The sequence below is a fragment of the Canis lupus genome, chromosome 17 (assembly GCF_003254725.2).
Source record: "Canis lupus dingo isolate Sandy chromosome 17, ASM325472v2, whole genome shotgun sequence".
Classification (NCBI taxonomy): Eukaryota; Metazoa; Chordata; class Mammalia; order Carnivora; family Canidae; genus Canis; species Canis lupus.
The window spans coordinates 53,593,909-53,616,723 of record NC_064259.1 but is presented as its reverse complement, the minus strand read 5'-3'; the positions used below and the strand labels follow the sequence as shown (position 1 = coordinate 53,616,723).

Genomic DNA, 22,815 nt, shown 5'->3' with positions numbered 1-22,815 from the left:
CTTTTTATGGGCTTCAATAAAAATTTAGAATGCTTGCAAAATATTTAACAGTATATTTAGGGCATCAAAGAACTATTTAAAAAAAAGTACTAGTGTGGGAAATAACCAAAGGAACAGATGTGAAACACAGAGGTATCATTTTACTCCCTGGTAAGGGCCTTCTTCGATGACAGATCCACAGAAAAGACTTGAGTTTTATGGCATCTTCAAAAACAACAGCAGTTATGTGCAATGACACTGTCTCTATTATGGCATATTTTAGCATTTGGAGCCCAGGGGGAAGAGGTTTATTTGAGAAGAACTCCTTTGGCTGTGTAAAATATAAAATAAACAGGGACATTCTCCCTGGCTCCCAGTCTACTTTGTTTGTTCGTCTGTTTTTTATCCCCTGAAGGCCAGAATCCAAAACTTAGTATGCCTCAAAAAAACCCAAAAACTTTAAAAACAAGAAGTAAATTATCCTCAAGAAGTAGGCAGAGAGTTTGCCTGTCTATATGACATGCAAATGTGGAATTTTTTATAGAGCCCAAAGCACCTGAACATATTTCCTAAGTGTCTGCGATAGGCAGATCCTCAAATGATCAGCTCCTGTGCCAGATTGTCAGGTTTGCTTTTAAAAGTTCCCTTAATCTCCATGTCTCCAAGCTTATGTCCTCTGTTCCACATTTATTCTGCATCTGTGATATTCCAGCACTGTTCTGGGTCTGTGGGGAAGGCAGCAGTTGGTGTGGCCCTGGCCCCTAACCATACAGGTGGCAGCCAGTGCTTGGCTGCATAGAAAAAGAGAACCATGATATAGAAAAATATATTCACAGCATCTTCCTCTCAATCTGCTGTTCTTTACAGCTTTCTATCTAAGATCACTTTCATAGATTATGCTCCTTAATTCCCACATGAAAAAGGTTGGTTTCCACGCTGCCTTCATGGCAAATGCATACCAACCAGCACAACAGTCCTTCAAGCCATTAAGTATGATGTTCACACCCTAACAATGGACCCGAATTATGGCACCCGAGCAGAATGTACTGGCATAACTAGGAGATGCTGTGGGTGAGGTTCTAGACTACCACAATACAGTGAGTAGATGTATAAAGCAAGTCAGATGAATTGTGTGGCTTCCCAGTGCATATGAAAGTTATGTTTACACTATATTCTAGTCTATTAAATGTGCAAAAGCATTATTATCTAAAAAAAACAAGGTAGATACCTTAATTTAAAATATCTTATTGCTACAAAATGCTAACCACCATCTGAGCTTCTGAGGCAGTCATAATCTTTTTGCTGGGTGAGGGTCTTGCCTCCATGCTGATGGCTGCTGATTGAGCAGGGGGCTGGTTGCTGAAGGCTGGGGTGGCTGGAGCAATTTCTTCAACTAAGACAACAGTGAAGGTTGTCACATCGATTGATCTTTTCCTTTCATGAATGATTTCTCTGTAGCATGTGATGCTGTTTGATAGCATTCTATCCACAGTAGGACGTCTTTCAGAATTGTAGTCAATCTTCTCAAACCCTGCCGCTGCTGTATCAACAAAGTTTATGTAATATTCTAACTCCTCTGTTGCCATTTCAACAGTCTTCATAGCATCTTCACCAGGAGTACATTCCATCTCAAGAAACCACTTTCTGTGCTCATCTGTAAGAAAGTGACTTCCTCCATTCAAGTTTGATCATGAGATTGCAGCGATTCAGTCCCATCTTCAGGCTCTAATTCTATCTAGTTCACTTGCTGTTTCCACCACACCTACAGTTACTGCCTATACCGAAGTCTCAAACCCCTCAAAGTCATCCATGAAAGTTGGAAATCAACTTCTTCCAAACTCCTGTTAATGTTGATATTATGACCCTTTCCTAGGAATCATGAATATTCTATTTTTTTAAAGATTTTAGTCATCCATTCATGAAACACACACACACACACACACCACACACACACACAGAGAGAGAGAGAGAGAGAGAGAGAGAGGCAGAGACACAGGCAGAGGGAGAAGCAGGCTCCATGCAGGGAGCCTGACATGGGACTCGATCCCGGGTCTCCAGGACCATGCCCTGGGCCGAAGGCAGGTGCTAAAGCGCTGAGCCACTCAGGCTGCCTGGAATCATGAATATTTTTAATGTCATCTAGATGTATCCTTTCCGGAAGGTTCCCAATTGACTTCGCCCAGATCCATCACAGGAATCACTATCTATGGCACCAATGTCCTTATGAAATGCAGGTCTTAAATAATAAGGTTTAAAAGTTGAAATGGCTCCTTGATACATGCACTGCAGAACAGATGTTGTGTTGGCAGGCATGAAAACAATATTAATTTCATTGTACATCTCCATCAGAGCTCTTGGGCACCCAGGTGTATTGTCAGTGAGCAGTAATATTTTGAAAGATCTTTTTTTTTTCTTTTTTCTGAGCAGTAGGTCTCAATAATGGGCTTAAAATATTTAGTAAACCATGTTGTAAACAAATGTGCTGTCATCCAGGCTTTGTTGTTCCCTTTAGAGAGCATGGGAAGAGTAGATTTAGTGTAGTCTTAAGGTAGCTAGGATTTTCCAAATGGTCAATGAGCACTGGTTTCAATTTAAAGTCACCAGCTGCACTGGCCCCTATCAGGTGTCAAACTGTCTGGGCACTGACTTCTCCTCTCCAGCTATAAAAGTCTTACACGGCATCTTCTTCCAAATGAAGGCTGTGTCATCTACATGGAAATTTGTTTTTTAGTGTAGCCTTCTTTGTGAATTATCTTAGCTAGATCTTCTGGATAACTTGCAGCTTCTTTGTTAGCACTTGCTGCTTCACCTTGTGCTTTTATATTATGGAGATGGCTTCTTTCCTTAAACTTCACGAGCTAACCTCTGTTAGCTTCTGACTTTTCTTTTGCAGCTTCCTCACCTCTCTCAGCCTTCAGAGGGTTGAAGAAAATTAGGATCTTGCTCTGGATTAGGCTCTGGCTTAAGGGAATATTGTGCTTGGTTTGATCTTTTATCTGGACCATGAAAACTTTATTCATATCAGCAATAAAGCTGTTTTGCTTTTAATCATCCGTATGTTCACTGGAGTAGCACTTTTCAGTTCCTTTAGGAGCTTTTTTTTTTTTACTGAAAATTCAGCTAACTGGCACAAGAAGCCTAGTTTGGTCGGTCTTGGATCCTCACTAAACTGATTCATTTCTAGTTTTTGATTTAAAGTAAGAGACGTGCAATTTTTCTTTTCACTTGAACACAAAGAGATCATGGTAGGCCTAATTAACTGGTCTAATTCCAATATTGTTGTGTCTCAAGGAATAGAGAGACAAAAGAGGGAGAGACACAGGGGAATGGCCAATCAGTGGAATGGTCAGAACACACACATTTATTAGATTCACTGTTGTATATAGGTGTGGTTCATGGTGCCCCAAAACAATAATAGTAATACCAAGGTTTACTGATCACAGATCACCATGACAAATATGATAATAGTGGAAAGGTTTTGAAATATTGTGAGCATTAACAAAACGAGTCATGAAGTGAGCAAATACTGTTGGAAAATGGTGCCAGTACACTTGCTTGATGCAGGGTTGCCACAAATCTTCAATTGTAAAAAACACAGTATCTGAGAAGCACAATAAAATGTGGTAGGCCTATAGAGTACTAAAACACACATGCAGTTCATATATTCTCTTCACTGCCCATCCACTTCTCTCCTTTCCACTTCATGCTTTAAGTGGAACCATCTTGAATCATTCAGTGTGATTCGCATGAATGCTAAGAGCATTTTGAGAGGCAGGAAGGAATAAGGTAAACAAGAAAATCAGGTTTAGAGAATGCCAATCTCTTCATTCACTGATTTGTACATGTGACTTTGAGTCCATCGTTTCCCACTCTCAGGATTCCATCTGTGCAAGGAACACCACTGCCTACCCACCCCCAGGAGTGAGTGAGTGAGCTAGCAAGTGGAAATGCCACTCAAAGTACAGCCCAGGGCACTACAACTAGAGCATGGTAACTGACCACTTGCTGCTAAAACCAAAGGGAGGTACTTTAAGCTCCTATTTAGAAACTCTTCTAATATGCTTTCTTTCCTCTTTTTTTTTTTTCTTGAGTTTGGTGGGGGGGTACTTAAATATTTACATTGAAGAGCTCAGGAGCAAAGATGTGTTTCTGCTGTCTATTTACTCAAGTTCAGTAAACATTCCATGGGTAAACCATGGGTTTCTCCTTGACCAGAAGAGGATGCTGCAAAAGCAGAGGAGAGAAGATGTGTTCTTATGAAAACAACTTCAAGCTGACAAATCAGGTCAAATTTTCTGTAACCCCGTAGAAGGAACATATTATCAACAGCCCATTTAGCAACCAGAGGTGAGGATCAAGCCCTTAGATATAATTACCAGATGAACATCAGGGTCAGTGTGTGCCCCAAGAGGATCCGGTAACGGAACAGATCCAGGAAACTTCCGGTCTCTCTGTAGCTCCTGCTGCCCGGGTGTGTTAGTGAGAACGTACACTTGAGCTTGCGGTTCCTCTTGGCAATGAGGTACAGAGCGGCTTCAGCCTCACTCAGCCGACCCTGGGAGTATAACCAACGAGGTGATTCAGGAATGAATCTGAAAGAGATGTCATTAAAGGCTGTGTATTCATAGAGGAATATGGGCACGGGGAGGAGAGAATTCACCTTGGAATATGTGGATTCTTTCACCACAACCAGAATCCATGTGAGCTTTCTTTTTCTTTTTTTTAAGGATTTTTATTTATTTGACAGAGAGAGGGAGCACTAGCAGGGGTAGGCACAGGTGTAGGGAGAAGGAGAAGCAAGCTCCCCGCTGAGCTGAGAACCCAATGTGCAGCTGAATCCCATAAGCCTGGGATCATGACCTGAGCCAAAGGCTGCCACTTAACCAACTGAGCCACCCAGGTGACCCCCCATGTGAGATTTCAAACTAACTCTCCCAATAACAGGTGAAAAAGAGAGGGGGGGGCCACTTTCAACAGTGTGCCAGTGTTAAAAAGTAGCCTGCTTTATGAATGGAATGGAAACCAAGAACATACTTCTAAAACAGCAGTGGAAAAAAAAAAAAAAAAGGTAAGCAGTATGCATTTATTTTTTAAACAAATTTTAACAGATGAATGGCAAGTTAAACCTAAAATAATGAATTATACAAGTTTTTCATAAAGCATAGGTCAGAAAGAGGGTTCTAAATCCTAACAAAGTGTGAAAATAATACTACAGAGGGGCAGCCCTGGTGCCTCAGTGGTTTAGCACCTGCCTTTAGCCCAGGGTGTGATCCTGGAGACCCAGGATTGAGTCCCACATCGGGCTCCCTGCATGGAGCCTGCTTCTCCCTCTGCCTGTGTCTCTGCCTCTCTCTGTCACTCATGAATAGATAAATTTTAAAAAATTAAAAAAAAAAGAAAATAATACTACAGAGATAGCAGGTAGTTAAGTTCTTACAAAGCCTCACAATTTTTATTGTCTCATCAGAAAAAATAAATTAAAAAAAATGTTTTTAACATAGTGATGTTTTTTAAGAAGGCAGAGATTATTTTAAGACTACATAAAAATTAAACAGGGTTTATCACATCTCAACTACTTTCAAGCATTTACTGCTTCAAAACACTTGAATCAGCTGACACACTCTGTCCTCAGGATATTTCCTGTCCCCCACAACCTTAAAGAATAAAAGTCATTTCCTGGTTAACTTCCAGGTACCAAACAATTGTTTTCTACTCTAACTACAAAGTATTGAACAATTATATCGCCACCGATATTTTCCGATAGTTTTAAGACTTAACTCTCTGATGTGTCTTTTTCCTCTTCACGCTTCTGTGTGCAGGTCTAGAGGACTTGCCAAAGACAAACTTGGACAGGAACAGAGATGCCTTATTTACTAAATACAGCATCTAGTATCTTTTGATCTACTGTGACATTATTTGCATAAAATGAGACTTCTATAAGTACCACCAGCTGTGGAAGATGCCTTTTAGAATTCTCCATGCCTTTCCATAAAGGATGGTGAAGTGGCAACAAATGCCACGGAATCTGGAACTTCATTGATGGCCAGTCCATCAATAACCACTTGTTGAGCACTTTCATTTTGTATCGAGCAATGCAGTAGGTGCTCAGAGGAAACAAGAAGGCACGAATCCTCTGAGAGCTTTGCTAGTGGGGAGAGAACATTTGTGCACATTCGTGCATTTGATTGTCAACAAAAGCAGGGACACAGGCCTTCTACAACAGCCTGAAAAATCCCTTGATTTGCAACTTCATTACCACTTGATTGTTATTACTGATACACAAGTAGATAATCAAGTAAAATATTGTTGTGTTGGAAATTAGGTCTGCTGATCATCAAGGGGACCCACTGACCCTCTCCACTGGGCCGCTTATGAGCTACCATGTAAACCACCTGTTTGAGTCTAAATGCAAATACAAAGAACATAAACGAAGCCTACTGTGATGAATAGAGAGAGTATGCCTGGGAAGGAAAAATAAGTGACATACCAGAAGACCATTGCAATAAAAATTAAAACTGAGGGAGGTGGGGAGGTGAGAGAAAAGAGATAGGAAAGAGCAGAAATACTAATAATCACTATCTCTGGGGAACTTAGGTCCCTGTCCTTCTCCTCCAAATTTCCCTGTTTTCAGAATTGTTGATAAGCATTAATCACTGTGAAAATGTTTGTAAATGACTGTTCTATAAATGTTTACATTACTGTTAAATGTTTATAAATCATTTTTATACTTGAGAGATGTTACTTGAGAGAGATTTTATACTTGAGAGATTTACATTACTGATAAATGTTTATAAATCATTTTTATACTTGAGAGATAGTCAAGCTTTGGAAACTTGAGTTAATACACTGTGTGAGGGAAAGGGTTTGACATGTACACAAACCTGACCCCAAATGTTCCCACATTTGGAGAAGGCAAATTACACAAAGGCTCACTCGCTGCCAATGGGTAGACTTGGGAAGAGAAATTCTAACACATGCAGATTTTGCACAGCAAACAGCAAGATGTGTTTTAATTTTTAATTTTTTTTTTAAGATTTTATTTATTTTTCTGAGAGAGTGAGTGAGAGAGAGCATGAGCAGAGGGAGGAGCAGAGGGAGAGGGAGAAGCAGATTCCCCGATGAGCAGGGAGCCTGATGCAGGGCTCGATCCCCAGACTCCAGGATCATGACCTGAGCCAAAGGCAGATAGCAGACACTTAATGGAATGAGTCACCGCACGCCCCACAGGATGTGTTTTTAAAAGAAAAAGCAGTCTTGAACATGCTGCCCCCTCCACAGTGCTGGGGCCACCTTTGGAAGCTGTAGTGCTAATTTAACAACGTTGCCTCTGCTCAAAACATGTCCTGTGAATTTCTTAGAAGGCGGGAAATCTTTGTAAATTTGGGGGGCACTGATTTTTAGAGTAAAACTGTTCAAATTCAAGTATTGTGAAAATGAGGAATTTTTAAGCACTGCAATAATATTTCTAATAAGACAAAAAAAACCAAGGTATGACTCTAAAATAACATGACTTATTCTTATGTCGTTGACAGCTAATCCTGGAGGTTAATTCCAGCTATTTTTGTGCCAACACCTGTCCCATGGATACGAAAGATCATCTGTGCGGGAGGCCCTGGGCTTTACTGTTGGGGGACATGTAACCGAGCAGAGAGCCTGCAGCCATCGGGAGGGAGCTCCTGGGGCAGAAAGAGACAGACTCCCACGTGAGTGGGAATAAGAGCACTGCTCAAAGGGCATGAGGCACATGGGGTAAGTGCTGTATAATTCAGAAACAAAAGCAAATGATGTGTAGCTGGAGATGTGATGGGGTGAAGTTTGCAGAGGGTGGCAGTTGAACAAACCTGGAAGGCCAGGAGTTAAATAGGAAGAAATGGAGAGCAGGGTATTGGAAGAGCAGGGGCAGCAGCAAGCAGGGGGCCCGGACAGGACAGCACAAGCTGATGCCAAACTACAGGCAGCTTGCCGTGCCTGGAGCACAGGGTCTGGGAAACCAGCTGGGAGACGATCCGAAAAGATACACTGAAGGCTGGCTGTGGGAAGGCCTAATGGAATAAATATGTGTTTCAGTTTTATATGCTCTTTTCTCTCTGCTTCCTATTTTTTCCTGACCTAAATTCATTTCCTAGGGTGTGGACGTCCCCACCTAGCACTAGGCTGTAACAAACTCAGACTACATTCAGGAAAGAAAGGCAGAACAGCTCATGCCATCCATTGAAGTTGCTCTAATAAGAGACTTATTAGCCATTTAAAAGGAAGATTCATTCATCTGCCCACATTTACATGAATGCTTATTAATTCAAAGACAATACTAGGCACCCATTTATCGCAAAAATTTATAATACATGAACTAATAAAAGGTTGTTAGTTTCCCTTTCTGGTAGAATTATGTCATTCCAATTCACATAACTAAATACATTTAATACATTTTGCTCTTTTAAGTATAGGCAAACCATTTCTATTATATTCTCTTTTTTAAAAGATTTTATTTATTTATTCATGAGAGACACACAGAGAGAGGCAGAGACACAGGCAGGGGGAGAAGCAGGCTCCCTGGGGAAGCCCGATGCAGGACTTGATCCTGGGACTCCGGGAACAAGGCAGGCGCTCAACCACTGAACCACCCAGGTGTCCCATATTATATTCATTTTTTAAAGCTTGTTTATTCATTTTTAAATAATCTCCACACCCAATATGGGGCTTGAACTCACAACCTGAGATCAAGAGACCCGTGCTCTTCTGCTGAGCCAGCCAGGAGCCCCACTATTACAATCATTTTTACATTTAATTCTCTTATTTCAAAGAGAATACAAAAACAGACTTTAGTTCAATCCTCAATCCACCAAACCTCAATTAGTAGAACTTGAATAAAGAACGACTCTACTAAAGAAGCATCTGAAGGAAAATTCTACTACAGATGTCCCTTACTTTATGGCACAGAAGCTGGTACCATTGGCTGAAAATTTTATTTATTCCAAAGATTTTATTTATTTATTTATTCATGGGAGACAGAGAGAGAGAGAGAGAGAGAGAGAGAAAGAGGCAGAGACACAGGCAGAGGGAGAAGCAGGCTCCATGCAGAGAGCCTGATGTGGGACTCGATCCCAGGTCTCCAGGATCAGGCCCTGGGCTGAAGGCAGCGCTAAACCTCTGAGCCACCGGGGCTGCCCCTATTCCAAAGATTTTAATGATTAAAATTAGAGGTCTGATACCGCAGGAGAAAGTCTTTCCCCCTAAGCATGTTAAAACTTCTGGTGAAATAAAGCTAAAAACTCAAACTTTTAAGGATTTAAAAGATTATATTTATTTATTCATGAGAGACACAAGGAGAGAGAGAGAGAGGCAGAGACACAGGCAGAGGGAGAAGCAGGCTCCCTGCAGGGAGCCTGACATGGGACTCGATCCCGGGACTCCAGGATCACGCCCTGGGCCAAAGACAAGCGCTAAACCACTGAGCCACCCAGGGATCCCCAAACATTTGTTTTTTTTTACGATTTTATTTATTTGAAAAAGAGAGGGAGAGAGAGAGCGTATAAGCAGGGGGAGTGGCAGAGGGACAGGGAGAAGCAGACTCCCCACTGAGCAGGAGCCCAACATGGGGCTCGATTCCAGGACCCTGAGATCATGACCTGAGCAGAAGGCAGACGCTTAATTGAGTCACCCAGACACCCCTAAAAAGTCAAACTTCTTAAGCACGTCATTAAAATGATGAAATAAGAAAGGAAATAGCATTATTTCTTTGTGACTAAAGATCAGAATGTAGTACCGTATTTATGAGTGAAACTGGGTGCCAATGAGATGGTCAGTATTGAATGTTAGTTCTATGGAGAACTCTGTAAGTTTGTCTTAAATATGTTCTATTGTTACTGGAGCCTGAGGCTATTTAGGGCTGATGTTAATAAGTAATATTCTTCTATATTGTATAATATATTATTACATAACACTGTTAATGGCATTATTAATAATAATTAATATAATTAATAATTATATAATTAATAAAGTATTTGCTACAGGAAGAAAGAACTGGTAAAACAGCTCTAAGTTGGTAGCTCGCCTTACAGCATTTAGAGCACCACCGTGTGACATTTGAGCAAGTTGTCTGGAGCATACTGCCCTTGACCAGGGAATCACCCTTTTACTGCTTTGAGTCCATCCACCCTAAGGATTTCTCCCACATCTGAGAGTTCCCACATCCACAACCATTTAGAGGCCCTGAGATAAGAGTCACCTATTGGATGGATAGTTGCTGCTACATATTCGATATGAATGGACTGTGATATTTGCAATCTCATACCTGAGTCAGACACCTAGCACCCGACCTGATTCAGCTTGAAGATCTTTAGGCTTGAGGCATTAGGTTACAAAAGAAACTGGTACCCTGTGGCAACAACTAGAATGTTAAAATACAGTCTATGGAGATGTGACTTGAAACAAGGGATACCTGCCTTCTGAATTAATTAAGCATCTCTCTTCCCGGCAGCTGCCAAGCATTGGAGCGCTTGCGGGATTTAGCTCTTCACCAAAGTCAGTTCAGGCAAACTCCTGAAAGGGAATAACGCTGCTCACTGACCCACATCCTCTTAAGATGTTCCTTCTGCTTATTCAATTAAACCTGTATGAGGAAAAACTACTTACAGAGATAGGAGAAAGACCACTGTTCCCTGCAGATTAACCAGAACGGCGAGGGTCCTCCAGGAGCGGATGAAGTATCCCAACAGGGCATACTGAGCGATGCCAACTGCGAAGAAGAGGCCACCAATCGATCCTAATTCAGGGAAAAGACACCTGTTACTAGAGAAATGCACCATCCATGCCATCCCTTCCAACCCAAGCCACAGAGCCAACACCGTCTTTGGGAGGTGTCAGCAGAAAAGACGAGGCCTCCACAAATACTGACCAAAGATGCTAAAACTGGAAGAGAGGCCAGTGAGTGAGTGGAAAAGGAGAAAGGAAAGGTGAAAAATACAAACTACGTGTGGTCAAGATGAATTTTAAGCATTTGCCCAAGTGCTTTCTGCACCGAATGCTCTCCTGCGGTCCACCTGAACATGTGCTGAAGCTTAGAAAGATGTTTTGCTGGGTGATGATAAGGTTTTCAGGTGATGAGATCATCGCAGTACTGGGACTTGATCTTCTCACAAAAGTTGTGCCTCAAATCCTCATCTTAAATCCCAGGCTGCTCTTCAATTCTCCCTCTTGCCTTTCCCTATTTCTTGTATCAGCACCAGATATATGATATTTCACAGCTATCTATTTCTTGTCTGCCTCCCCGAAACATGGATTTTTGCCAGCATGCTGACAGAAAAAAACAACCATGGGATTGTCAAAAATCCTATGCTTTTCGAAGTGCTGAGATGGTTATTAAGTCCACTCGTTTGCCCAATATACTTGTGAATTTATACCTCTGACATACTTTCTAACACTACCAGTAGTAATACTAGCTATTTTTATTGTGCATTAAGCCTTTTACATGCAATGTCCTATAAAGCAGGTGCCATTATGGGCCATATGCAAAGAGGAAACAGCACAGAGGTTAGGAGCCTCTGTCTAGGACACAGAGCTACACATAGGATGGTTGGGACCGTATCCTGTGTGCCTGACTACAGAGCCCGTGTGCTGTTCCAGTCTTCTCTCTCTACCCTTCCAGGGAAAGGCAGGCTTCTGCAGGGAACCCATGGCACAGGACCTTGTCGATCTTGTTACAAGAACTTTCTACAACAATTCTGTGAAAGAAATGTGTTCTTGTGTTCTTGCCCATAGATGATCAATTCTCTAGCAATAATGACTTGTATACTCTGTGCCCCAGTGAGGAAAGGGGGGCAGCAGGAGGGGGAGCTGAAGTGGCAGGATGGCCAGCATGTCAGAACACCCAATCAGAACATGTGGTCTGATGAGTAAGGGAGTGGGGACGCTATGATTTCCCTGGGAATTTAAGATAATCAATAGCTATTATAGCTTCATTATGGTGCATCAGACAGCACCTGGCTTCCAAGAATAACACTTTCTGTCATTGCTCAGAACAGCTCCCAGCACTTAGTATCCACTGACAACAATGTAGGCAAAAGGAAAACGGCCCATAGAATGGGACTGTTTCAGAGGGACTGAGTTCAGACCCTAGTTCTGCCACCTGCTGCTGTGTGATCTCATGCAAATCACTAAACTTCTCTGAGACTCAGTTTTCTTGAGGTGGTTGTTAGTTTAGGATGAAATAATGTGGGGCGCCTTACTGAGCATCTGCCTTTGGCTCGGGTCATGATCCCAGGGTCCTGGGATCGAGTTCCACATCAGGCTCCTCTCAGGGAGCCTGCTTCTCCCTCTGTCTGTGTCTCTGCCTCTCTGTGTCTCTCATGAATAAATAAATGAAATCTTTTAAAAAAATCATGACCTTTTTCTTAAAAAAAATTTTTTTTTACTTTTTTTAGAGAGAGAGAGACTGCACAAGCAGGAGGGGCAGAGGGAGAGAGAGAATCCCAAGCAGACTCCATGTCAAGTGTGAAGCCTGATGCAGGGCTCGATCCCAGGACCCTGAGATCATGACCTGAGCCAAAGGCAGATATTTCACTGACAGAGCCACCAGGCACCCTAGTTGAATAACCTTAAATTCTGTGATGACATTACTATAGATAGAGGTCCCAGAAGATGAAGATCTTAGGTAAAAGAAAGCAATAATTTTTATTTGAGGGTCCAATTGACCATTCATATCTTACGTTCAGCAAGAAGCTACACATGTATGCCTAGAAATGACAACAGAGGTAAGGTGTGGAGATGGAGATGTGCTAAGGCTGTAGGTTATTTGGTTAAAAAAAATTAATTAAAAAGTGAACATTTCAAATCACTGCTTTTGCATGTTGTAATTCTGGAGGGGTTTTATAACTGCTTATGGGCTGTTACATATTTATCCTATTTTGCAGATTTCCAGTCTGCTTATTTTAAATAATTTTCAAGTCTACTATTTTTGCTCAGTGTGCACTAGTAAAAACTACATTTCAGCAGGTTAGACTTCATTTTTGTCAATGGTACCAGCAATCCACCCAGTTTTCAAGCAAAGCCGTGAGGTTCAATTCCTTTCTTTCCCTGCTCTGATCCTTCAGTAAGTCACTGTCCCACCAAAATCCAGCTCAAGTGGCCGTCTTCCCTGCTCCTCTCCCCCTACCTTGTCTAAGCAAGCCCCCAACATGTTTCATGGGTGAACCACAACTACCTCCCGAATGGCCCCTCGATTTCTCCTTCTACCCTCCAATGGTCCATTCTCCATACCTCTGCGAGGGTCATCTTTCTGCATCCCACCTGATTCTATTGTTCTACTATTTAATTCGTCCACTGGCTTCCCATTGCACTTCAAATAAAAACAAATGTCTCATTTGGCCTAGCACAGGCCCTACATCATCTGGTCCCTCCAACTTGCCGTTCCTCCGCAATGCCCATGAGATAAATATTTAATAAAAAACATGACGGTGCTGGAAAAGAAGTGTCTAGGCTTTCTTATGTCCGCACTATTTTTCAGTTTAAGGTATAAACAGGTAATACCCTTCTGAGGAAAAAGACTCTCGGGATAATCTGGAGGCAATCTGTGAGGACGGGAGGCAAGCTCACCATCTACAGGAGGCAGGCTCCAGGGGAGAGAAATACGAATAGAATGACTTGTGCAAGGTCATACAGAACAAACTCTGGAAAGCAAATGTAATGCTTAGATAGAGTGCTTCAAGTCCAAGTGCATTTTTAGACTCTGGGATTAAACTGGTTCCCTGTGAGGTTTTCTGGGGCAGCTCACAGTCTGTTATCTGCATGGAGTGAAGCAGTACCTGCGAGTGCCCAGTAGGCGGTGCCCACACATTCGTTCAGCAGGACAAAGGCCACCAGGGACATTCCTCCATTCATCACGCCCACCAGGAAGCGAGTTATTGCAAAGAACTCATAGGAGGGGGAAAACCCATTTGCAATAGCAAATAAGATGTCAAGAGCAAAACCTAGAATGAGAGGAACAGTAGTCAACAATCTAGATGTAAAACAGCATTTGATCAAAGTAATAAATTATACTCATTTTACATTTGTAAAGATAAACCTTTGTAAACTTAAATTTCCTAAGCTATACTTTTTTCATTAAGAACATTTTCTCTTAGGGCATGTGAGTGGCTCAGTGGCTGAGCATCTACCTCTGGCTCAGGTCGTGATCCCAGGGTCCTGGGATCGAGTCTTGCACTGGGTTCCCCACAGGGAGCCTGCTTCTCCCTCCCCCTGTGTCTCTGCCTCTCTGCATCTCTCATGAATAAATAAATAAAATCTTAAAAAAAAATGTTCTCTTAAAAACTATAAAGAAAACTAAGGTTTCTCTATCTTTGTTACAAGTTGGCATCTACCAGGCATGCACAGTTTTCAATTATTCACAATAATGTTGGAAATAGAAAAATCCCAGCTCATGCTCAGCTTGTCAAGAGAACTATGCTGGGCCTTATAGAGCATGTTTGAAATGAACCAACATATAAGATACACGGAAATGGATTTAGTACACTGGCTCAGTCTCTGTTCTCTTTAGAAACATGGCTTAAGTTAGAATTTGGGAGTTGCAGAGAGCACCATCAGCTCTGAAAGGCTTAGATGCAAATACATGGCCTCCGTCAAGTATGGTGCTGGTCCCTTTAAAACGCTTGGCCAGCATCAACTCTGGCGGCAGTGTAGCCTCTTGCCAGTGTAATAAAAATCAGTTCTGTATCAACATGGCAATTCCCCAAGAACCTTAGGGAAATAAGTCCTCCTATTCATTTCATGAACATGCTTAACTGATTACCTGTGAGATAGACTTTTTTCCTTCCAAAGCGATCTGAAAGCTGACCAAAAGAGATAACTCCCACAAACACACCACTGAAGAAGAACGAGCTTGCTGCACTGACTTTGTAAGATCTGTCAGCAATTAAAAACCACTAAAGGAAGAAAAAACAGAAGAGACATTGAGATCACAGAAAAGGTGGATGGACTGAGTTAGCTATTAAAAAAACAAATGTGCAACCAAAACTTGTACACTGTAAATTCTCAACTGCATTACCCACTACTAACCAAAATGTGGTAGATTACCTATCTTGGATAAACTCCAAAGAAGTTTTGTCTTCAGAAACAAACTACAAATCATTATTTTTCTACTGTGCTCCCATAACACTCTATACATATCTTATTACAGCACTAAATATAGTATATAAAACAAACTACAAATCATTATTTTTCTACTGTGCTCCCATTAACACTCTATACATATCTTATTACAGCACTAAATATAGTATATAAGAGCTACTTTCATTTATGCATCTGGTGATAACGTTCCTTCTCCTAAACTCCTGCATTTCCTGAGAGAAGGAGCTGTGATCCATCCGTTCCCATTTCTCTGATGCCTAACATACTATAGGACATATATGAAGCAATCAATGAACAGTCCTTTTCTCCAGTAAGTTGATGGGTTTTAATAAATCCCTTTAGCATTTTTTCTTAAAAAATTAACCATGGAATTACCATATGATCCAGTTATTCCACTTCTGGGTATAGGCACAAAAGAACTGAAAGCAGAGATTCAAAGAAATATTTGTACCCTTCCGTTCATGGTAGCACTACTCACAAAAACCGAATGAAGGATAACCAAAGTATGGTATACACATACAGTAAAATATTACGCAGACTTGAAAAGGATTGAGATTTTCGGCAAGCTAGGACACAGATGAACTTTAACCTTATGGTAGAACTGGCAGGACTTGCTGATGAATGACACAGGGTGAGGGATGGAGAATCTAGGTTTTCACCTAAGGTGTTATAACTTTGGCCACTCAGTGGATTGAAATAGAGAAGGTGGCAAGTGGGGATCTGGTATGTGGTGGGAAAAAAAGAGCTCTGTTTAGACTTGCAGAGGTTGAGATGCCTAGAGAATACCCAAGTGGTGATGCCAAGCAGATATCTGGACATGAGCCTTGAGCTCCAGAAAGAGGTTATGAGGGTTTATGAACCTAGAGAGAGGGAAGAGGTTCAAGACTGAGCCCCGTGTTCATGTTGATGAGGGCGAGCTGACAGAGAAGATATCCTTGCAGGAGAAAAATATCTTGGGATAGGGTTGAGGGTACAAAGCAGAGGTCAGCCTTTCAGAGAAGCTGGGAGATGTTACTGTAAGGTGAACGAGAGAGGAAGGCAGGATGTAGGCTCAGAAGTAGGCAGCGGGAAACTCCCACCCGATTGCTTCATTTCTGTTTTATTGGAGTATCAAATGAGCTGAAGGAGAGCAGAAGTAGAGGGGTCATTTCAAGTTTCAGGAGGAATAGAACAGACAGACTCCTCTCAGAGTGGAATGTGACCCATTCAAGGGAAATGTCGCGGGATTGCCAGGCCTTGGTGAATACACATTTAAGCTTTGTGGTTAATAATTTTGTGAGGAGGATGGTGGAAGTTAAGCTTACATTGAGTTGGGGACTTCCCAGAAGTACTATAAAGAAAGAGAGGCAGCAGGGGGCATTGTGGGGATTCACAAAGGAGTGATTATGGAATATATGCTATTTAAGGAGAAAAGGCAGACAGAGGGGGATGGTGGGTAGAGAAATAATTTCATCATCAGAAAAATCCCCTACATCATTAACTTTCCTGTACTTCCCATTCTTGCCCTAACTGAAACTTGATGATCCTCTGCATCCCCTGCAGAAATCATCCAGTGAACTGGATCCCTCTCACCTGGAGGCTGCTTTTCCTTTTACACCTATGGACCTGAGAGCCTGGATGGGAGAAGATAACCAAACTCCAAAATCGTCAAATTGCCTGAAGATCATATTACCAGACAGGGTAATCCACGGCCCGCTCCCCTCTTTTTTTTAATCCACAGCCCTTCTAGAGCCGATAGAGATGCTTGCTTGTTTTGAAATAACCATTCTTTCTCTCTTCCATAGTAATAATATGCTTGCTGGGCATATGGCTACCTAGATTGAAGGCTAATGTCCCAATCTCCCTCACGATTAGGTATGACACATTATCAGGTTCTACACAATGAATGTAAGCAAAAGCACCATGTCCAAAGCTTCCAGGACTTTGTCTTAAGAGACAGGTGATTTACCCTTTGCCTCTTCTTCCTTTCTATCCTACTACTTAGAATGTCCACATGAAAGCTGGAGCTTTATCTGGGACCATGATGAATAAGGGCCACATATTAGAAATGGTTAAGTTAAAAGCTGAGAAGCCTGGGTCCCTAAGAACAATGGGGTAGGACTTGGGCATTGTCATATTTTTTAAGTTCTCCAGATGATTCTCATAGGCAATCAGGTTAAGAACCCCTGTCTTAGACCTGATCATCTTCAATAGCTGCTTTATCTCTAAAATCCTACTTGCTATGTCCTCCTATCCCCTACTCTTCCAATTTACTTCTCCCAGTACCCTACTCCAAACATTCTTGAACCTCCTCAAGATCCCTGGTCACGGGATCCCTGGGTGGCGCAGCGGTTTGGCGCCTGCCTTTGGCCCAGGGCGTGATCCTGAAGACCCGGGATCGAATCCCACGTCGGGCTCCCGGTGCATGGAGCCTGCTTCTCCCTCTGCCTGTGTCTCTGCCTCTCTCTCTCTGTGTGACTATCATAAATAAATAAAAATTGAAAAAAAAAAAAAAAAAAAAAGATCCCTGGTCACCACATTCTACAGTAAGTATGGCCTGAGTCTGCAAAAAAATAAATAAATCATGGTAAGAAGATTTAAGGATTTGTAAAGAATAGGGTAAAATATGTTGTAAAGTTTCACATAAGAGATTAGAAGGGCTCTGGAATTTGAAGGATAAATTTTATTTTGTGAAAAATTAACTATTTTGGATTATAAATAGTTCTATGGTAGATTTTTAACTCATGAAAAATGTCTATGGTGATACTTTTTGGGTTGAAAAATAAATCAAATCTTAGATATCTGGTTGGCCTACAAAATAGAGGACTGTGTTTCTTACAAGGATATTCCTTCTCCTACAATGGCCAATAAAGAAGGCCTCATTGTACTAATTTTTAATATCTTGAAGTTCAAACAACTTTTTTTTATGGTGTTAGTGTTTGCTTTGGTGTTTTCATATCTCTAAAATATAGACTGCACCTTTAGCTTTGATTATCCTATACCTCAATTTGTGCTAGTCTGTTTATATGGCCAAGATGTTTAAGCTCATACTGATCTGTTTTATGCTTAATTAACAAAAAATGGCTGATGTGTCTTGCCAGTAATCAACTGTTCTGTTGACCACATTTGCAGAACTTCTCAAATCCACCATAAAGGCCATAATAATCATCCTTCCAACAACTGGAAAGCCGCCAACTTGGATGGCAGTTTTAGGAAGTAGTAGCCCACCAGATGTTTGACCGGCAAATTCCAAATTCTTATTCTCAGGCTGCCAGCTTCATGTATATCAAGGAAATTTCTAGTAATTCTTCTTCATGTCAATGCTGACTAGGGTAGTACCCTTCCTTATTTCTCCTAGAATACATTCAGGAATGGGTAGAAAAATCTAAAGGCACTGTCAAGTTTTTTAAAAAGCAAATTAAAGCATGTGAAGCTGGAATGCAGAATTCTCTGACAAATCTAGGTAAACTGGGTATGGTGGACTCAAAAATGTCAACTCAAGGACTTAGGACAATATGTTTACAACCAGCTTTCCATATGCATCATCCCCTAACATGTGAGACTTTGGTTTAAATGTTTTGCTTCCAGGGATCCCTGGGTGGCTCAGCAGTTTAGCACCTGCCTTCAGCCCAGGGTGTGATCCTGGAGTCCCAGGATCAAGTCCCATGTTGGGCTCCCTGCATGGAGCCTGCTTCTGTCTCTGCCTCCCTCTCTCTCCCCCTCTCTTTCTCTCTCTGTCTCTCATTAATAAATAAATAAATAAAATCTTTAAAAAAAATAAATGTTTTGCTTCCAACTTTTAAAACTTTTCAAATATATTTTATATATTTATCACATACCTATTATGTGATCTGAAGAGTTCTATTTTCTCAAAGCTCAGACAAGATACACTATGATAGTGGTCCCAACAGTATTTGAGAAGTGTACTGGTGTAACCTATTTTTTTTTTTAATTTTTATTTATTTATGATAGTCACAGAGAGAGAGAGAGGCAGAGACATAGGCAGAGGGAGAAGCAGGCTCCATGCACCGGGAGCCCGACGTGGGATTCGATCCAGGGTCTCCAGGATCGCGCCCTGGGGGCCAAAGGCCCGCGCCAAACCGCTGCGCCACCCAGGGATCCCCTTTTTTTTTTTTTTTTAATTTTTATGTAACCTATTTTTAAAGTTTTGAAAAGAGGTCTTCCACCAGACTAGACTCAACTGCTAGCACATTTTTCTTGTGTCTTTGTCAACACTTAGTACCAAAGTAAAATCCAAACCAGGATATCACCAGGACATTGGAAACTAAACTATAATAAAATAAATATGATGGCTGTTACATTCTCCAAAAAATGTGTTTTTTATGAAGCTTTAAATGATAAAATTCATAAATATATAAGTCACTCAAACCCTTAATTGGCTAGAGATGATTAAAGGGATGACTCTCCTATTATTTTTTAATGATAAGTCAAATTCTAAAGCTAGCATGTTCTTTTTATACTAATTTGTTTCAAACTGAAAAAATCACTTGCAAATTGAAAAAGCTGGAAATCTTCTATTCCCATACATTAACAGAAGAGGAAGAATATAAAAATACAATATTTTCAGTCTTTCAGGATGACCTAGCTAAGTCTATTTTTGTCTTCTAACCCACATCTTTATTTTTGATCATACGCTTACCACAATCACTGAGTTCATAAGATGGGCATTTATTATACTGTATTTTCAAAAAGGATTTGAGAGGGATAATACTAAAGGCAAAGACACAATCATTCACTCATCGAAAGAAAGTAGACCTGAGAGAAAATCAGACCCTAGCAGCAGGTGCCTCAAGAATAAAAGATGAAAGAAACATAAATATGGCGAACACTGGTGTTGAGTACAGCGTTCCAATATGGTACAGCTGGTGCCATGCAGAGCCATCCAGCTCTTAAGGATGAAAAAAGGCATGCTAGCAGAAATGAAGAGGTTGACTACTGACATGGAAGGAGTGAAGCATCCAGGAAGCTTTTTAATATTTGGATTCTTACTGCTCAGAGGCTAAGAATAAGATGGCACGCCCACAAAGGGATGAAGTATTCCGTATGTCAAGAAAAGGTCCTCTAGCTGCAACACAAGACTGGAATAGACCCATCAAGGTCATTATGGTGATCCAAGCCAGCTTGGACAGGGTTGGGACCTCAGAGAAGAGAAAGGATTCAAGCTGGAAATAGAGACTTGGGTTGAGCCATCCATAAATAGCTATCATTTGACACCAAACAGATCAGTCACAGATTAAAGCTAGAAGATAAGTTTTAAAGGAAGTTACAAAATGTGTTTTTAGCATCTCCCTTGAAATCATCAAACCTTCAGCTTTATGGAAATGTCACAAGTCAAAGCAGTCATTTTTCTGACATGGCAGAAACAGGATAATCTAAAAAAAATAATTATTGCTTTAAAGTGAACTTCATGCTTCTACAATCCTAAAAACAAAATTAACATCTAAGTGATGAAAAACAGGTACCAAAGATGCATCAAATGGGAAGGCTCAGTACTTTACAACCAGATAATTAAAAACCAACCAACTGGGGATCCCTGGGTGGCTCAGCGGTTTGGTGCCTGCCTTTGGCCCAGGGCACGATCCTGGAGTCCTGGGATCGAGTCCCGCATCGGGCTCCTGGCATGGAGCCTGCATCTCTCTCTGCTTGTGTCTCTGCCTCTCTCTCTCTCTCTCTGAATAAATAAATAAAATCTTAAAAAAAAAAAACCAACCAACTTTCACATAGTATTCTCCCCTAATGCCAACAACCACCTTTTATAATTGGTATTATCATTATTATTCCCATTTTCTAGATGATGCGGCTATAGATCAGACAGGAACACCCTAGAGTAAACCAGAGAGCCTGTACCTGATGCTGACATCGGTCTCAAAATCGCCTACTTTGAATACTGTATGCTTGAATTAATTAAGCCTGAGAATTCTGGAGCTAACCAGTGATACATAACACTACATTTAAGTGTGTTAAATTCAAAGCACAGCAGTTACCATATACTATTTCTTCACATGTTCCATCCAGGAAGCTATAAAAAAAATCAACAGTATTCGAAGGAACACTAGAAACATGTAGGTCTTTCTGGCTTAGGGTAACAGAATCGGGGGCTCCTGGAAAGGAGAGGGCAAAGAAAGAAAAAGAAAGTCCTATGTCAGATAGGAAGTTAAGGTCATGTGGCCCGTGAGCTTGGGAACGTGAGAAGGCTGAAGGTGCAGAGAACAGTATACTGTACTTAATAATCAACTTCCAAAGTGTTTTATTTGGGGGAAGGAGGGATTTACTGTATACCACAGTATATGTTATAAATACAAGTACCTAAAATTTATATATTTTTAAAGGTTTATTTATTTATTTCAGAGAGAGGGAGAGAGAGTGTGCACACAGACATGTTGGGGGGTGGGGCAGAGAGAGAGAATCTCAAGCATACTCCCCACTGAGCACAGAGCCAGATGCGGGGCTCCATCCCACTGCCCAGGAAATCATGCCCTGAGCCAAAACCAAGAGTCAGATGTTCAACTGACTAAGCCACCAGGAGCCCCTAAACTTTCTATATTTTTTATTGAACTTTGATGCACTATGTGACATCCTAGTATACCCACATGACACAAAAATGCACCCCCAGCTTGTCTGCTTTTTCCCCCTTCTGCTGAACAGTATTCCACTATCCCTTCCCTGTGGCACTAGAACACACATTATAAGATGCTTCTTAAATTGGTCATGAATATCAGGAAAACGAAAAAGCAAAAAGAACCCCTCTTACTAGTGTAACCCCTCTTACTAGTGTACTCTGAGAATTCAGATCCATATCCAGCCTCTGCCCTGAGCAACTTCTCACTGGCTCTGTCAATGTCACAAATTTGTCAGTCTCTGCTCCAGTTTTTTTTGCCTGTGACCTGAACTGTCCATTCTCCCCATCCCCTGCCAATGTATGGGGACATTTCACAGACTAGGAGCTGAAAAAGATGCTGTAGCCACAGACCCCTCTAATGGAAGGGACAGTTAATGGTAAATAAAAACCGTGTACCCTAAGCTTTTCCAAGCAGTGGATCATTTCCCTTCCCTACAGAGGCTGTGGCATGCCAGTCCTCGTTTTGGCCCACAGTAGATGAATGTAAATAAGGCCTCAAACACAAGTGAATAATGTAGGGCCACTGCCATGCAGAGCCCAAGGGAGGGCATGGCTCCCCACAGCAAACAAACATCCATCACTCCACTTCTGCATGAAGCCTGGCACCTCCAGGAACTGGTTCAGGCTGTGCCCCATCCGCCCACACTCGCCCCAGCCCCATCTCATCCCCGGTTGGCTCCTATATATCCTGCAAGGTCCTGCGTGATCCACTGGAGCTGACCACCTTCTTCATCCTATCATCTCTCCCTATTGTTGCCTTCAATACAATGTTCAGTGAATTGCATGTTCACTTGTCTTTCCCATACAATGCAGTGAGCTTTTTTTTTTTCTTTAATGTTATGTTTTGACATATTCTTTTTTTTTTAATTTTTATTTATTCATGATAGGCACACAGTCAGAGAGAGAGAGAAGCAGAGACACAGGCAGAGGGAGAAGCAGGCTCCATGCACCGGGAACCCGATGTGGGATTAGATCCCGGGTCTCCAGGATCGCGCCCTGGGCCAAAGGCAGGCGCCAAACCGCTGCGCCACCCAGGGATCCCCTGCAGTGAGCTTCTTAAGGATATATTTGTGTCTAAGTGCTTACCTGATGGGGCC

General features: G+C 41.6%; 1 protein-coding gene across 6 annotated transcripts in view; it reads right to left on the bottom strand.

Annotated features, from left to right (window-relative positions):
• The window catches only part of SLC22A15 (solute carrier family 22 member 15), an 81,518-nt gene that overhangs the window by 25,637 nt on the left and 33,066 nt on the right, over positions 1 to 22,815 (bottom strand). For 5 of the 6 annotated variants that reach the window (XM_035700791.2, XM_025453410.3, XM_035700790.2 and 2 more), the window contains exons 3-6: positions 14,762 to 14,894; positions 13,779 to 13,943; positions 10,612 to 10,741; positions 4,356 to 4,571 (exon numbers count right to left, since the gene is read on the bottom strand). In XM_035700791.2, coding sequence (XP_035556684.1) covers positions 4,356 to 4,571; positions 10,612 to 10,741; positions 13,779 to 13,943; positions 14,762 to 14,894 — 644 coding nt within the window. The remainder of the gene's footprint in view (positions 1 to 4,355; positions 4,572 to 10,611; positions 10,742 to 13,778; positions 13,944 to 14,761; positions 14,895 to 22,815) is intronic. The other variant, XM_025453412.3, reaches the window with a different exon arrangement.